Source organism: Perna viridis, chromosome 5, assembly GCF_037379345.1.
Source record: "Perna viridis isolate PV_CMFRI_1.1 ecotype Kerala chromosome 5, ASM3737934v1, whole genome shotgun sequence".
In the NCBI taxonomy this organism is placed as follows: Eukaryota; Metazoa; Mollusca; class Bivalvia; order Mytilida; family Mytilidae; genus Perna; species Perna viridis.
In genome coordinates, this window is record NC_142449.1 from 31,561,663 (window position 1) to 31,579,925 (window position 18,263).

An 18,263-nucleotide genomic window follows, 5' to 3' on the forward strand; every position below is an offset into this window, starting at 1 on the left:
TTTCCGCTTAAGGTTACAGACCACCAATTCAAGCAATGAGCATTTGGAACGTACGCAAAAATAGTCCTACGCAGAAATTACCCCTGTTCCTCATAGTGCTGTGAAAAAAGTTCTCATCTTATTTAAAAAATTAAACAGTTTCTGTACATTTTATAGGTGCATTTTGCTTCTTGTGATTTGAAGCCTAATCTCCATAATGGTTTCTAAATATACCCCTATCTTGTGAAAACACTGGGATTTCCCATGCTATTTATAGACCCTTAACTTCCGGTGACCAGTAGTGTACTGCAAGTCTGCTAATCCCACATGCCATTCTGAGGATTGTGAGCTGACATATTTAGAATCATGCTGATACATAGTCCTCTGCAGGTTAAAGTTAAGATAAAGTCCAGAGAAGCCATTGAATATTGTCAAATTAGCATAGAAGCCTATGGGAAGTGGAATTAGTGGTTTCTAGCCTTAATGACGCTATAAGTATAAATCCGCCGATCAAAACATCTATTATTTTTTTTCAATCGGAACTAGTCGGCCATTTCCGCTACACTAAAAAATAACCTCAGATGCAGAAAGGAGAATTTCTTCTTGAAAAAAAATGCGGGAATTGTACTCAAACGTGAGTCAAAGTAGTTCTATCCACCGGACACATGATCTAAAAATAGTCATTTCAAGAATTTTAGCGCGAATCGAAGAGCGGAGGAAACAAGTAATGATTAAAAAAAATAATATAAATTTTGTCAGATTTATTTTGGACATGACTTGATTATGGATCGGATTAATGTTCGGTAATTTTGTTATTTAGAATATAGGATAGGTCAAATTCCGGAAAGATTCTCCTGCCCAGTGTCTCCGATGTTTTAAATTAGATAATAGCAATTATGAAATCATAACTATTATAACTCATGCTAAGAACGCTTGAAGATTTCAACTCGTGCACGGAATACAGGGGCGGATCCAGGATTTGAGTTGGGGTGGGGGTGGGGGGGGGATGGCGTTAATTGAAATAGATGCCGTGCAAAGCATGTCAAAGAATATGAGGTGAAACTCAACGCACTCGTTGAATACGAGCATTCTTTAGCACTTTTAATCATTCGAATTTCCTCTGACCCTGCAACTCTCATTTTTTTTATTTGGATATTGATATGTCGGGTATCAATATCGAAATAATAAAGATGAGGGTTGCAGGTCAGGTAAATTCGGCTATGGCACTTGCAATTATATTTTGGTTATTCACTCCTTTTAACTGATTATCCCAACAGTATTATTCTGTGGCCAAAGGTTCAATTAAAAGTACAGTACTTGTCCCTTTTCTTAAAAAAAGTGTGAATCTTTGCATGAAGAAAATACAAAAATTATGGCAAGCCGTTGTGGAATTTATTCCCCATTTATTGATATTAATAAATATTTAATAACATATTAATGAATATTTATCAACATGTGCATAAATGATTTATTTTTATTTATGATAAACAAATGCAAACATTACATTCTGAAATTCATTGAAATTTGATTTATTTTATGGTAGACCATGTTTACCAATGATGGCAACTATAAAATGCAAACATTAGATAGATTTATATTATCTTTGAAGATGTTTCTGTAAGTAAAGTCATGTTTACGATTGCATTCCTCTCTTTAAATAATTATCCTATTCATGTTCTAGCTGGAGAGGATGTGTTTTTAGAGATGAAGGGTTCACCATTTTCATTGACAAGACAGAAGCCTGGTGTTGTATATGCTCTTAATTGCGCCGGACCAGCATATCAAGATATGAATGATATAGTGTATGCCAGTGAACACAGACTATTTGCCAACTTCGATCCGAATTTCGAGAGAGGTAATCACGGTGCATGATGAAGATACAGACAGCTGAGTTACGAGGGTTGAATCTATCTTTTGTTGAAATGTTTTGATCATTTTGTGCAAAAAAGGGGTTACAGCTAATCTGGAACCCCCTTGACACAATACTGTTTCATTAAAAAAAAAGTCATGAGCTAATTAGAATTAGCGAATGGTTTCTTTTTAATTAAAAAAAAAAACTATTTTATATATCAAATAATTGTGAAATTTAACAAAAATCATTCGCTCTTACCTTGTTACATGTGTGAAAAAATACTGATATTTCAATCTTGGACTTCATTTTTCAAAGGCAGGCTATGATTATGAAGTAATAGCGTTAATATTGTAGCCTTTGCAGCTAACTGGTTTCTTTACAAAAACTTTCGTTTTAATCATTTTACGACCTTCCATTCAATCTGTTCATAATAAATGTAAATTTCCCTCCACCCATATTCCCACCCCGAACAGTTTTTAGGGTCAAATATTGTCATTGAAGGTCATCGTTGTAAAGCAGTCGGAAGTATAAAACCACAAGTCAAACTCCCTGCGTCCATGTTGAAGTCCCACGATGGCTTCATGTATGCAGTTGCCAGATCGAACTTTAATCAAGATGAAACAGACACGAGATTTGTTTACAAGGTCAGAATGTGGATAAAGTTAGCTAAATTGTAGGACTAATTGCCCACCAGAACTGACATTGACTATATTGTTAAAGGAGGTAGAACTAGGGTATGGGAAATAACTCTTAAAATCAGTGATGTGTTTGTATTATGATTTTTATTCAATTTCAACAAAACCTTTGAAGCTTTCCTTTGAAATAGAATGAAATGAGTCCGAGTTACTTTGATGCTTACATGAGGTTGATGTCTAACACTGACTACAAATGTTCCAGTGATTTGTAAGAGTTGTGTCCCCAACCCTACATGTAGGTCTACCTCCTTAAGTTGAAAAAAATGCACACTAATGTGACAGGAAATAGTAAATTATGGAATGATTTCTAAATTTCAGTATACAGTTATAACTGATTATTACCAGATACGTTCGTTCGGGCCAAATTCTGAGTTCTGCTATGCAACTTTTTTGCTATTCATTTGAAAATTTCCAAAGCGTTACATACATCCATTTTGTAAAGTAATTTTCCTTTATCTTTCATATTGCAGAATAAATTCAACTTTTTATGAAGCTTCTGCTTTTTTCTGTTCTGTCGTACAATAATTTCTGGGTTTTTTTTGGTGAAAATACTGTTGAATATTAAGTACCATTCTGCGTAAGAATGAGGCAATGAGTGGCTCATCATTTTCCGTAATTCAGCCAGTTTTGCAAAAAATATATTCAGTACATCTAGAAAACAACCAAAAAGCTATTTAAGTTGACCCTGAATCATAGATATTTTTTTACTGCTTATATAGGGAAAGAGGTGGGGATTCCACCATTTTTTTGTAGTGCATTTTAACTAAATTTGACCTATCAATATCTTAAAAAGGCAAATTTTACAAACACTTTGATGGTTATTTCTGGTGGTTATCAGGTTTAATTAATTGGTTATTGCTATAAAATATCTGCGTTTTTTTTTCCGTTCATGTGCCACCCCTTACATACAATTTGCCTGATTCTTAGACGTAGAAGTACTTAATCTATGACAATATGCTTTTCGGCAACTATTTCAAGAAACTACTTTTTATTCGTAACAGGTGCACAGCATTTTTGCAGTATTCATATGATTGATATTTTTGTATTTAGAAGTTACTGGCTTACGGAAGGTATTCATTTACTCAGGTGTCAATCTTTTCTGACCAGAACTACATACATGTATATTGTATATAAATTACCGAAATTTACTGTAGCTAAAAATCAGAAACCCCTTAAAACCGATGCAGCATGCATTGTATTACAAATGTAAAAAGAGGAGTACAGTTATCAGTGTTCTAGGATTTTCAGAAATTGAAGTTTCCTCGGGAAAAATCCATATAAAATCAACTTTCCCACAGTCAATGACTGCTTTCCTTAATAAAACAAATCCTTACAGCATATGAAGTTTTCAACTTGCCACAGGAAAGTGTAATTAAGTACCTAACTTTCCCTGACCCTAAGTTCTCTTGCCCCAAAATAAATCATAAATTCATGACTTCATAGGTAACATGTATTTTTATTAGTTGTTTACTGTTTTTTTACGGTTTTGTTTGTAAAAAAAATGAAAAGAAAACGCTGCATCTAAAATGGCCCTGTGCAGGTCCCAGTTTCAAAAGAACAGGCCTGCAGCAGTGCCAAGCCTATCACAAAAGGTGACCAAACAGTGTCCAGAAACCCAACCGGGGGCCAGGTGCCCCGCCCACAACGCAACCTGGACATTTGACATACTTATGTATAATTCATCGGTGCCAGATTTGGCTTTGATATTTTTGGTTTTGAATACGTACCTCTTACATGCACAACTAATTTTTTAATCGTGGACTTCCTATGTATTTGGTTCTAATGCTGCTGATGAGAGGTTACTCCATGAAACATGTACAGCATATCAAAAATAGCAATATTTATATGATTTGTATTATGTAATTGTGTCACATTGATCAGCACATTTTTAGTGTTTCTAAACCCCAAGTTCTACATTGTATCTGACGATTTGTATAAAGGTAATGTCAAAAAGACATGGTTACATTTTATGTAAACAAAAGACACCTTCGTACTAAGTCTATGAGCATCCTGAATATACACTTTTGTGAGTATGGCTTGGGTAAACTAAATAATTTTCCTGGCGGAAGTGTATATTGAGCATGCTCCATGCATGCTCTTGCTCATCAACCGCCCCACAGTTAGCAAGATTTATGATTTTTTAACAGGTTTATGACTTGCCCAATGGCAAATTTATTCTGCGGTTGCATCTCATTGGTGAAATCAGAGATCTTAAAGTCAATGGAACACCAGTAGGAAAGAAAATCCAGGAGGTATGTTAAATATACTGTACTATATAAAATAGCTTATACTTATAAACATTGTCATAGTTAACAAACATTCCTTTTAGTATGACAATGCATTGCAAGGCATTTCGTTATGTAAAATATCATCACATTTTTATTTTATTCCAATAAGTGTTTTGCAGGAACTGAAAAAAATCAAGAAACCGGGAGATTTAATTGGACCTTCTTGTTACTGTGTTAACATTGATGTAGAAATAAAGGACAACAGATTGGAACTTTATGACAGAACTAATTCTGTTTACACACATGGAGGTAAGATTTTTGAAAATAACATACAATGATACATGTATCAATGTCTTATTGATATATTATTACTATATATATTGTTTCGCAATTATAATGAATGCATGTATTTGCAATTACAGTTGTTATTCAAACCCTAGCTTGTAACTCGCCAGTAAGACTAAACTTGATAACCAGGTATACAAAGGGGTACCTGAAACAATTCAAATTACATGAAAATCAAAAGTTTTCTTTTCCTTTTGGTAGCTCTGTTTGGTGAGCATAATTATACAGTCTCTAGATATTTATTCTTAGAAATTGACATTAACAAAATATCTCTCTACTTTCTTTCTACAACATAAGAATAGATAGATATTCTCTTGCATTTTCTTTTTCATTTCAAGTAAGGTATGCAGATATTTTTTGCAATACATTATGCATTATTTCAATTAAAAAAAAACATTATTCACTACAGATTACGTCTGTGCATTTGCACTGCTTGATCAAACATACAAAGACAATGTAATATCAGAAAAGGAAATAGAAGAAATGCAAAAAGAAAAACTGTTATTAGCTGATAGCGTTCTACCTATTAGTACTAACACCACGAAGAAAGTTATGACTATTGTTGGGTGGTCACCAAACCTACTTCTCAATGCCAGTGGGGAGGTATGTATAAATCATTAAAAATATTTGGCTTGTTTTAATGATTAATGACATTGATTGTTCTTTTACCAGTCTAAGCTGGTGATTAATAATGTGCATGACTTTTTAACCACTGGGTGTTTATTACATCTTTATGAGAGATTTCCCGCCATTTTACATTTTTCAAAGTTTTTTTGTAGATATCATGGGAGAAACTGATTCTCCATCAACTTATTCTTTATTCAAACCATATAGCCTTTATAGTTTTATGTTGCTACAAGATTGAAGTCATCACTACAGAAGTTTTATGGTCATCATCATGAACTTGTGGATTGTTATGGTGTATCCTTCAGCACCATGAAAACTGATTTATTCAACGGATCAATTTTCCTTTCCTCATTTGTCTACCCCGGACTTGACTTTTTATGAGCAACTCGGAGGGTATTTCTAGAAAAGCAGAGGATGCTTACCCTACCGGTGCACTTGGTCCATGCTCCCAGTTTTTAGTGGAGTCCGAGTTTGTGTTCTTTGTTGTGTATGTCTGTTTTCCATGTCTGGTCTTTGTCCCTGGATTACATTCTTTTGATTACTTCTATAACCTTGGTTCCCTTGATTACTCTTAGTAAAAGTAAGATTTTAGCATGCTCACTAAATCTCAACCAGAGAAATGTTTTCATATCATTCATTATTGAAGGAGAATCTATATGTAAATTATTTGTACGGTGTACAAGAAACTGCTAATTTATTTAACATTTACTCTTAATTACGAATTCTTTTTATGTGGCATTTGCCTTGAACAATCATTATGATTTTCTCCACCTTAATTTTCACCATATATCAAACCCTGTTACTTGGTTAGCATGTTATTTTTATTGTTTTGGATTAACGTCAAAAACGTTAACAATTAATAAATTTCAGAATCTCGATATGAAATATTGGAATACTAAGGGGAATTTCAAGATCGGCGAGTATGCGGGTGCTGCAACTGAGAAAGTTCTTATTACTTCACATATGTGGTGTGAAAAGTACCAAGAGGTCAACCTACTTGATCATTTTTCTGAGGCATATATAGATACTGCACCAGATATACAGGTGAAAGTCCTTAAGAAAAACTTCTTAATAGATAAAATACAGCAAATTAACTAGTTGACTTCAGGAAATAGAGCTTGTGTTTCCTTCATACGAATAACCATTACCTGATGAAATGTCTTACAAAAAAAATTAAAAATCGCCATAACTGGAGGACATTTTTCTCAAAAACTACATTTATTAGGACATGTAATGAACATACTAACTTTATGTACCAACTAAATAGGAAATGAAACAATGAAGTGACATCTTCCCTTTCACAACAGCAGGGACAAGATTAGTATCAATACAACTTTCTGGTCAAATGCACCATCATTTAACCTTTGTGAAAATAGTCAATACTTACAGATATCATCAAAACATCTTCAATAAATGTAATCACTTTTCTAGTAAGCCCTGAAATGCCCCGACAACATATAATAAAATCCACAGTAACAGAACGATGACACTTCTTCGAAATAAACTAAAAAGTCAAATAACAATACAAAGACACACTATTATGACCAACATTTCAAACACTATTGACATTTGAGGGAAATCATTAATTTGTATCGTGATGCTAGCCGTAAACATTGAAATAGTTGACAACAAAATTAGATTAAGGCAACCAGAAATCGCCATAAACCATGTGTCCTTGACCAATATTTGTTTAAAATTTTGAATTTGATCTTAAACTTGATATCTCAAAGCAATAACTCGAACCATAAATACCAACGAGGGGCCAAAAAAATTACCAGAAGATTTCAGAAGAAATAAAATGTATATCTCGGTTAACATACTAAAAAGATAGCACGACATTTCAAAATGATAGAAAGCAAATAGTTTAATCGAAAGTATAAACATTTATTATAGCCATAATTATATAATTGAAATTCTATAACACATCAATTTAAAATCAATAAAATCACTAATGGAAAAGAAAAGAGTTTAATTTTCTTTGTCAATTGCCCAGTTTACTGTATATGGAAGTTTATTATGTGACTTTCAATAAATCGATACAAGAACAACACTATCCCCTGGAGTTAACCATTTTATTTGCTGTAACAAAATATATAAATACTCTCTATGTTTTGATGGATTGTAAAAAGAAATAAAGTCCTCAAAGGAAGGATTAATTTAGACTGGTTACTACTTGCAATATTCAGTATGTTACACATATATAACGGTGACAGTGTATGGCTAGTAGCAAATACCTGGAACGTAGTCCTGGGAACCAGGATAGAATTTATTGCCTATCTATCGTGTAAAATAAGTATAAAGCATTGTGTTATAGACAAGTTAATGCACTAGCTTATTATAATTTAATTTTGTGCCTTTGAATAAGCATGCATCATTTCCGAAGACATACTAGAGAGTATTTAATTTCATAACAGTTTTATTTTATTAATGTTATCAGAATGCAATAACATCAAACATCAAGACCTATGATTTTCAACTATTACCCGTGCTCATTTACAATGACTCAATATTGTACATCATTTTTACTCCATAAAAGACGACCTACACCTAGATCTAGATACATATACGTGGTACGTGGTACAGATTCCTTATCACAAAAAAATGTACTTGGTAGAGATTCCTTATCACAAAAAATGTAGTACTTGGTACAGATTCCTTATCACAAAAAATGTAGTACTTGGTAGATTCCTCAAATTTATCAAAGAAGAAGTTATCAAAATATTTGTATTTTGCATCGACAACTTACAAGTCCAGTGTGGTGGACACGTTTTCCAGCAGACGGTCGGAACTCCGATGGAAAAAAATTGTAGTCCGACTCCTGCTAAGCTATTCCTATACTCTGAAGCTGAGTTTAAAGCTGATCTGATTCAAAAGAAGGAACATCATATAGCCAGATCCTTTAATCTTGGACATCTTCAAACAAACCTAGTTTCGGGGATATTATTTCCCCATTTATCTAAAAAATCTTGAGATAAAGGACACTATAGACACTACGAAATCAGCTTTGTGATCTATTATAGATATCAAGGGTAAATGAAGACTATTGACCTAACTATATACATGGCATACACATGACAATGATTTTTTATTCTGTATTGTCAACTTCCCTGTCTGTTGTGCCTACCTCCCTTTCATATCACAATTCATACGGTAATTTATACCAGAGCTTGCTTAACTACGTAGACTTTCTGTACCATGTTCGACTTCTTACAATTAGGCCTCTTGTACAGGGTTATGTTGCTACAAGATTGAAGTCATCACTACGGAAGTTTTATGGTCATCATTGTGAACTAGTGGATATTAAATGTGTATCCATCTACACCATTAGAATCGATTTGTTCACCAATCATAGTTTTCTTTTCTTCTCTAATCTTACCTGACTTTGCCATTTTATGAGCAACAAGACAATTGTTTCCAGAAAAAAAGTTAATTATGTGGTTTAGCAGAAAAATTATCTGGTTTAGTGTGTCGGAGTTGTACAAAGCAGGTTTGGTTCGATTAAGCAATCATTACTGTCCTTAAATGTATGAAATAAATGCAAAAGAACGTAAAGTCAGAATCAATCAATTAAATTTTATTGACAGGTGTCAGAAATGTATCGCGAAGGACATTGTGATGGTGGATTTTACAAAATGACAGTTCAACTCATGAAAGAAGATGGCACTGTAAGTTATTTTAATATCTTGTAATTTAATGTTTTGAGACTATTGATTTAGTACATTTCTCCGTTTTTTTACTTAACATATGTATTTTTTGTAAAGGAAAAATTGCAATTTATCTCAAAGCTGTTTTACAAATCTAACAGTTTGCATGGTAGCGATATGTTTATAAAGAATATCTTTGATACCGAAGTGACAAACAACGCAATAGTCATGGACACAATGCATCAACATCAAACATCAAATGTAAACATCAAATAGAGATTAGAAGATTTAAATTGGGTCAAAGATTCAAGGACACTTACCCTTACGGTGAACCTTGTCAATTTTCCCAGTTTGTACTTGAGTCCCACTTGCTCATTTACTTTTTAGCTCACCTGGCCAAATTGCTATGCCTTTGTGACTTTCATCAATGTTGCTGGCGTGAACTTTTTTGAATAATTGCATTCAAACATGGCATGAATGTATCTTAAGGTATCCTGTATAGAACTGACATGGGAATTTTTTAATTCCCCAAAAACATGGGCACTGTTACTAAAAATAGACCATGGGGGTCAGACAAAAGTTTTTCGCATATATCTAAAATTGTTAGGTTTAGCCAAATCCTGATGAGGTATTTACTTGTAAATTGTTCTAAAGAATGTTCGAAAAAATGAGGTTTTTTTACTGAGTTATCTGCCCTTTAAATATTCATTCACAGTGCATTTCAATGAAATTATATCTCAAAGCACCAACCTTGATATGGAAAATCTATTTTTTTTCTCCTTAATTCTGAAAATTATCAAAATGATGGGTATTTTTCCTACCACAACACTTGTTACTCCTGTAGTGGTATTAATTCAATGTGGATCCTGAAAAATTCGAAAGATCTTTTTGGAGACAATCAGTTCAAGACTATTGTCTGAATATAATAGCATTAAAACCTATGATTTTTAAACACTGTATACTTCTATTCCCCATACTTAAAAACATTATACATCGTTGTTTTTCCAAAGAAGATGGTACACCTAGATACAAATATATAGTTCTTGGTAGAGATTCTTAATACTTTGTAAGAAATAATTCCAAATCATCTTCCAAATATAGAGGAAGATGTTTACAAAATGCTGGAATTTTTAATCGTCAACATATTTGTCCAGTGTGGTGGACATGTTTTTCAACAAATGGTCGGCCTTCCAATGGGAACAAATTGTGCTCCTTTACTTGCTGACCTATTCCTTCACCCTTATGAGGCTGAATTTATAGCTGATCTGATCAGAAAGAAAGAATATCGTTTGGCTAGATCCTTCAATCTCAGTTTCCGCTATATAGATGACATGTTATCTTTAAACAATCCTAATTTCGGAGATTTGATACATCGCATCTACCCAAAAGAACTTGAGATAAAGGATACTACAGACACTGTGAAGTCAGCCTCATATCTTGACCTACACTTAGAGAACAATGGTAAAGGAAAACTATTAACCAAACTTTATGACAAACGTGATGACTTTTCATTCAGAATTGTCAACTTTCCTTTCATCTGTGGCAACATCCCCTCGGCTCCTGCATATGGAGTATTCATATCACAACTCATACACTTGCCAAAACTACGCAGACTATTTGTATCGCGCTAGAACTCTAACAAATAGGCTTCTGGAGCAGGGTTATGTTGCTACAAGATTGAAGTCATCACTACAGAAGTTTTATGGTCGTCATCATGAACTTGTAGATTGTTATGGCATATCCATCAGCACCATGAAAACTGATTTATTCAACGGGTCATAGTTTTCCTTTCCTCGTTTGTCTACCCCGGACTTGACTTTATATGAGCAACTTGGCGGGTGTTTCTAGAAAAGCAGAGGACGCTGACCCTTCCGGTGCACCTGGTCCATGTTCCCAGTTTTTAGTAGAGTCCGAGTTGCTCATTTACTTTTGTTACTTTGTATGTATGATTTTAGTTACTTTATGTTCTTTGTTGTGTATGTCTGTTTTCCATGTCTGGTCTTTGTCCCTGGATTACATTTTTTTGATTACCACTATAACCTTGGTTCCCTTGATTACTCTTATTTTATTTATTGTCTGATTCTTACAAAGACTGATACTTTACGTTCAAATCCTTGTTCCTTTGATTTTTCTTTCTATAAAAAAAAACCCTTTAAACTTTCTTTTTAGGGGATTATCAAGGTTGGAATTAATGTTCTGAAAGGTATGAAAAAAAAAAAAGGGTTCTATTTATGAATTATTTTCATGACACTTTGTTTGGTAGGTTGTCACTGTTCACATTTTTTTTATATTTTTATATCTAGAGTTTGTCTGTACGGTCAAACATGAAAGTGCTGCTGATTAATATCATTACATAAAAAGTAATGTCATTGTTAATGTATGTACATAGTAAAGATACATTATGAAAATTTTTCAGTTATAAAATTCCCAAAAATAATATAATCTTTAGAAAATAACTTTCTGAAACAAATATTGTTTTTACGACTATGTGGAAAAAAGTTTCTTCAAATACACACCAAGGCCATGAGTTTGTTCTGATTCCAAGGTTTGAATGAAAAGGATAACATTAAAACTTAACGAGCAAACAAACACGTAAACAATAAAGACTTTTCAGATTATCGCAGAATACAACACAGGACAAATTGGATCTATACAAGCTGGTGGTAAATGGCATGAAGCGTTACATGTGTTTTCAGATTACGGACCAGGAGTTAGGATTGTTGCATTTTCATCTGCAGGTAAATGTTATATGTAATATTCCTATAATTGTCATCAATTTTGTTATAGCGCATCTAGAACCGCAGAGGATGATTACTCTGCGAAAGCACATTCACAAATGCATGACGTCTTACATTTTGCGGTATTCTAGGTTGCAATTTTCTATTAGTTTTCAGCATTTTCGTCTTCTTTTTCCTCTATTTTGTTTGTTTGTTTTGTTTTTTTTTATTTTTGCATTTTGTCACAGTCTCCTTATCTTCACTCTCGAATATTAAACAAAGCTATAACCATGACTACCCTTGATGTCGGGGATGCTTTTGCAATGGTGCTATAACCGTAAATACCCTTGATTTCTTTGTTGGAGACACTCTCGCAATGGTGTTGTTTTCTTTCTTTAAAAGCAAAAAAAATCCACAATGATTGTTATTATTAAAGTTCAAAGTTACTATCTTTTCGATATTCAAAACATTCTGTATCTAACTTATTTTATGATTTTAGGGTCATCTTTTAGCAGGTTATTTTAAGTGATGAAATGCTCTTAAATTGCCATATACATTGAATTGTTACTTGAAACATTACATTAATTTGTAGCGAAGTAAACGACACTTATACCTTAAATTCTACTAGTCTTGTATTAAAGCAAATTTATCTAAGTCAAAAACAAAACGTGCATCTTGTCTTTACGTTGTATTTCAACATGATTAAGTAGTAGTGTTTGTAAGAATCATGCAAAATCTGTTAAATGTGATACATCCCAAAAAAGGCTACATATTTTTATTTTTGAAATTCAGTTGTTTTATGGGTCTGTATTATGAAATGTGTAATTATTCATTCAAATCTATCTACTCTTAGAAGATAATCGACATTAGAAATCCAATACATTCTATTGTATTTCAGTGTCATTTACATAGTTATCTCCCTTAATTTTGAAATCTACAGTACATTCTATGATTTTTATCTTCTAAGAGCATGGGTTATATGAAAAACGGAATGTTAATTTCTTTTTGCTATGTCAATTCAAAGATAATATCAAAAATAAAAATATATAGGCTTTTCACCCATGAATCACATTTTGCATGATTCTTAGCTGGAGTGCTACTTAAATCTTAGATGCTTCTTTTATGAATATCAAAATAAAAAAAAATACCAATCATATACATGAACAAGTAAATATTTCAACTTATGGTATGCTGTACTGGTGTTTCAAGTAAATCTTGGCATTTATATATATATATATCAAATTCAGGGAAAGACAATAAATATTGGGCTGGGCATTTCGGTGTGATGATGTCAAGTGCACAAATTCGTGTTCGGAATGAAAGCAAAACTGCTGAAGGCGATAGCTACACAGATATTACCAAAGAGGTGAGATATTGTCTATGCTTGAAAGATTGCTTGTTTGTAATTAGTGAGTTTGTCTACAAAAAAGAATTATTTTCAAATTGATTCCAATATAATACATGTAGTAGTCACATTTTATTTCATTGTTCACAAACGTGAAAATCACCATTTTTTATTGATATTTTTTATGTCAATATTTGGCTTTTTCATGTGATTTTGTTTTTTCTTTCTTTCACAACTTTGTAAAAAAGTATTTAGTATCTAAAGTTACAGATGTTAAAATGGGTGACAACTCAAAACTAGAAAAGCGAGTTAACTTGTTTCTTTTATAACAGAAAGTTATAACTTTCACACTTGATACTCGACGCTATTTTCATAGTTATTTTCATAGATTAAGACTTTATTTTACATTATTTGTTAAAGTAACGACACATGAGAAATAATTTAAAACATTTTGTTTGAAGTTGAATGCTAAGAACACTGACCTGATTAGATATATATTTAAAAGCACAAACATTTACTTTGTAATTCAGTGTTAAAGTGTCAGTCCCTGTAAGAATCGAGCAGTGTGTGAAATATTTTCCTAGGCCTTTCAAATATCATACCTCAGGAGTTCTCATTCTTCTAGTAATATCCATTGAGGTGTTTATTTCATATCAAATAGAGTCGATGGAGGGATGAAATTATGACTTTTTTGTTCTCATCAAAATCCTGTCCTAGTAAAGTGAAGTTTGAATTGCTATTCCAGCACATGAATAAGTTGTAAAATATATAAATAGTTTAAGTCCTTCCAATTTATAGGAAGACTCGAGCAAAAAAAGGGTAGAACTTGAGAAGATAGTTACAAAGATTTTGAGTGATAACAAGGATTTGGCTGACGAGTTTGTCCAGGATGAGAGTAAGTATCCTTTGTTGCTTTATTCAGCACAGATTTTGCAATCATGTTCAACTTAATTTTCTTGTCTAATACACATGAACTCTTAGGAGCATTGAGTAGTAACAAAATTCACCTTTTTTTTTCTGTGTATCTTATATTTATGTTTAATTTTGATGGGATACGTTATTTGGAAATGATGTGGCACGCCATCAATTGAGAAATAATTTAAAAAATTTTGTTTGAAGTTGAATGCTAAGAACACTGACCTGATTAGATATATATTTAAAAGCACAAACATTTTCTTTGTAATTCAGTGTTTAAGTGTCAGTCCCTGTAAGAATCGGGCAGTGTGTGAAACATGGTATGAAAAAAGCCTTCATTTTGATAGTGTAATTTGCACCATCAGATTCAAGGAAAACAGACAAGATTTTCCATATTATGCTGGACCATTGAATTATATTTCATTGAAATGCACTAAAAATGAACATTTAAGATAACTCTGTCAAAAACTTCATTTTTCGAAAATTTGTTTAAAAAAATTCTGCGCACAACCAGTGTTGCAGAGATCAAATAATGATCTTGTCAAATAGAGAAGATATCTTTGAGTGATGTTACATTGTCAGATCAGCGGGGTTTTGACATGCATGTTTCTGATTTTTCACATTTTGCCTGATTCTTACAAACATTTACACTTAATAGTAGAAATCTAAAAATACCAGTATGAATTAACGTTCCTACTGTGTCTTCCTTTGAGTATTTGTGTTGACAAAATTTGAACAGTGTAGGTAACATTTCCCATGATTTGTACCTCTTTTGATTGCAAACACACATATAAAGAAATGGTAAAAAACAAGAACTGTTAAAGTCAACACAAATAGTAAAAAATGATAGTGTGTGTAACAAATGGAAGGTAAGCTGTTAAAATTATGATACAAACAATGCCTCTTGAAAAGATATTTATACATTTCAGATAACGAATTTAACGTTGTATTTTATTTATGCAAATTGATGTTTTGCCTTTCATGCACTATGAAACAACCCCTCGCATCGTAATTATTAGTCTTAACAAACAGATTTGACATTTCAAAGTGCATGACTTAGATTGCTTTTATGTGTTTGAAAAAATCCCAGGGAAGATTGCCTACAGTTTACAAATTAAAAATGACGATAACTCAGGTATTCGATTATTCTTGTTTGGAAAATCACCAGATCCGGCATGCACATTCACCCAAAATTTTATATTTAGATTTTTATTATACAGAACATACAAATGCATATGTAGAGTTCTGCATAAAATTGAAACTATGGTCTATCAAAATCAGAATGTAACATACATTTGATTGATTTATATATAGTCAGTTAAAGCATTACTAAACTTACTTGCTTTGTTTTAATGTATAACAGGTATTCCAGTTGATGAAAATTTTGAGAAGCAAACAGCTATGGTTAAGAAAATTGTTAATCAAGGACCACGAAGACGAAAATTGAAGAAAAGAGAAATTCGAATTTTCGTATCAAGCACTTTCAGGGATTTTTCTGCAGAAAGGGAACATATCATCAAAAAGGCATTTCGTGAAGTACGTTATTTTGATGTTGATACAGCTGTTGAATGGTATAAGCTTCCCACTAACACCATATACCACCCCCTTTCCCCATTGTCTTCATCCCCACTCCAAACCCATTGAGAATTCCGCATAGCATTTTTTTTATCAAATATTTACATTATCAAATTAAATTTTATATTCTTCAATATTTAAACTGTTACTTTTAATGGAATACATTTTTTCATATCAATAGATACTTTAAATACTAATTTCCCCATCCTACACATTGAAAATCCCTATCTCCCATACAATAGCCCCATCCCCCACAATGAGACATTCACATTTCCCATTTTAGCGTTTGTGCATCGTTTATCATGCTTTAATACATTGTTTTGTGTTCGTTTAAACACACGATAAAAGCACGCTAGCAGCATTCGTTAAAACGCACAATACATGGGTTCGTTTAAACGTATGATAGGAGCGTTCGTTTTAAATGCACACATTAGAAGCCTTGTTTATTTTTGTATTTTGATTATTTCCTTGGTCCAACAGTGATTTTTATATTTTTTGCTATTATCAATTTATATAATTTCATCAATTCCATTTTTTCTTTTGTGATTATTTGTTAATATATTTTTTTTTTCATCGTTCATCTATTGTGCGTCTAAACATGCTATGAGTGCTCATCTATTGTGCATTTAGAAGCACGCTAGGAGTGGTTGTTTTTCGTGTGTTTAAACACAATAGAAGTGTTTGTTTATCATGCATTTTGTGAGAATTTAGCGTGCGTTTAGATGTCGTGCGTACAGGAAACCTGAACATCTCAAGGAGTGTACCACCCCTTCTCCCTTTGTCCCCATCCCCATTCCAAACCCATTGAGAATTCCGCATAGCATATTTGTTATCAAATATTTACATTATCAGATTAAATTTTATACTTTTAAATTCTTCAATATTTAAACTGTTACTTTAAATTAAATGGAATACATTTTTCCATATCAATAAATACTTTAAATACTAATTTCCCCATCTTTCACATTCAAAATCTCTATTCCCCATACAATAGCCCTATCCCATATAAAATGGGAAGTTTTTACCATGTATTTACTGTAAAATAAATATACAAACAGATGGATATGGCAATGTAATCGCTCTTAAAGTTGGGCGCAAAACATCAAGAGACAGGGTAGGGTTACATATTTTATTTCTAACAATGACACTGGATGTCTGAATATTACAAGAAAAAAAGGCCCTTACATCAAGGTGCAAAGGCTGCAAAATCGTCTACAGTCTACATGCAAAACCTCATTCACAAACAGGTCAATCTATACTATAGGTGACATATCAAAATACCTGTAAAGTTGCAGTAGAAAAACTCCAAGAATATAGTAAGATATAAGTTGAATTAAATATTTCCAAGACACATCTTGTCTATCTGAGAAATTATTGAAGAGTGACATATAAAAGGACAAAAGAACTTTAGCGCCGAAAATATATCCAATAGAATTTAAAGAAAGAGAGCGGTCAAATCAACCATGACATGGAAAACCCTTTGAATTCAATACAGTGAGATAAAAATTAACAGAACCACAGAAATAGTCATCGGTCAATAAGTCATATAACCGTTAATCGTCAATTAAATATAAACTATGATTATTTGATAACCAGTTCCATTGAAATATCTATGAAACCATCTTTATTAGCGTAAGCAAATACAAATAAAATATAAAAACGAAAACAACAAATACAGTGAAACCTATCAAATTACTGTCTACCACAGCAATACATGTTGTAACAGTTACATTACCCCTTTATCAAATATATAATTAGTATTGCAAACGTAATCAAGTTTACAATGTCAAAGCTAAGTTGTTTGATACAACTATTTAGTGTTAATTGATTTTAACCATCATTAAGCGTCCATTTTTGCGGGAAAAACTAATAGTTTTAAGTCTCAAAGCAAAGCAGTTGCACAGCCTACTGAATAGAAATACCCGTAGTCTTGGTTGTTCGTGCACAAATCTAAAATATATAAAATTCTTCATTGTTCTTTATAACTATTTACTTTTCCGAATCTAGCACAGTAAGTGTATCACTAAATGATAAACGTATTCTTTATTGCAGATTAATAGATTATGCCAAGACAGAGGTGTTTTTTTCACATATGTTGATCTTAGATGGGGAATAACATCTGAACAGACAAACGGTGGAAAAACAATATCAATATGCTTACAAGAGGTAAATTCAATTCTGATTTGCCTGGCAGTGTGGACTATATTTCCCTTCATTGACACTTCAGGTTTCTTCCTTTTTCCTTCCACTATATGTTGAATTTTCCTTAAAACCAAAATTAGGGGTCTAAATTAATTTATGTTGCCATTCATTAAACTTTTACTTAAGTGTTCAAGTTTCC

The 18,263-nt window shown here is 32.5% G+C and overlaps 1 protein-coding gene across 3 annotated transcripts in view; it reads left to right on the forward strand.

Annotated features, from left to right (window-relative positions):
- Positions 1 to 18,263, forward strand: part of LOC148617074 (uncharacterized) — a 47,012-nt gene that overhangs the window by 6,086 nt on the left and 22,663 nt on the right. For all 3 annotated transcript variants that reach the window (XM_088584374.1, XM_088584376.1, XM_088584375.1), the window contains exons 6-17: positions 1,661 to 1,834; positions 2,333 to 2,475; positions 4,674 to 4,778; positions 4,934 to 5,063; positions 5,509 to 5,702; positions 6,597 to 6,770; positions 9,311 to 9,391; positions 11,985 to 12,108; positions 13,335 to 13,453; positions 14,231 to 14,327; positions 15,711 to 15,883; positions 17,975 to 18,088. In XM_088584374.1, coding sequence (XP_088440500.1) covers positions 1,661 to 1,834; positions 2,333 to 2,475; positions 4,674 to 4,778; positions 4,934 to 5,063; positions 5,509 to 5,702; positions 6,597 to 6,770; positions 9,311 to 9,391; positions 11,985 to 12,108; positions 13,335 to 13,453; positions 14,231 to 14,327; positions 15,711 to 15,883; positions 17,975 to 18,088 — 1,628 coding nt within the window. The remainder of the gene's footprint in view (positions 1 to 1,660; positions 1,835 to 2,332; positions 2,476 to 4,673; positions 4,779 to 4,933; positions 5,064 to 5,508; positions 5,703 to 6,596; positions 6,771 to 9,310; positions 9,392 to 11,984; positions 12,109 to 13,334; positions 13,454 to 14,230; positions 14,328 to 15,710; positions 15,884 to 17,974; positions 18,089 to 18,263) is intronic.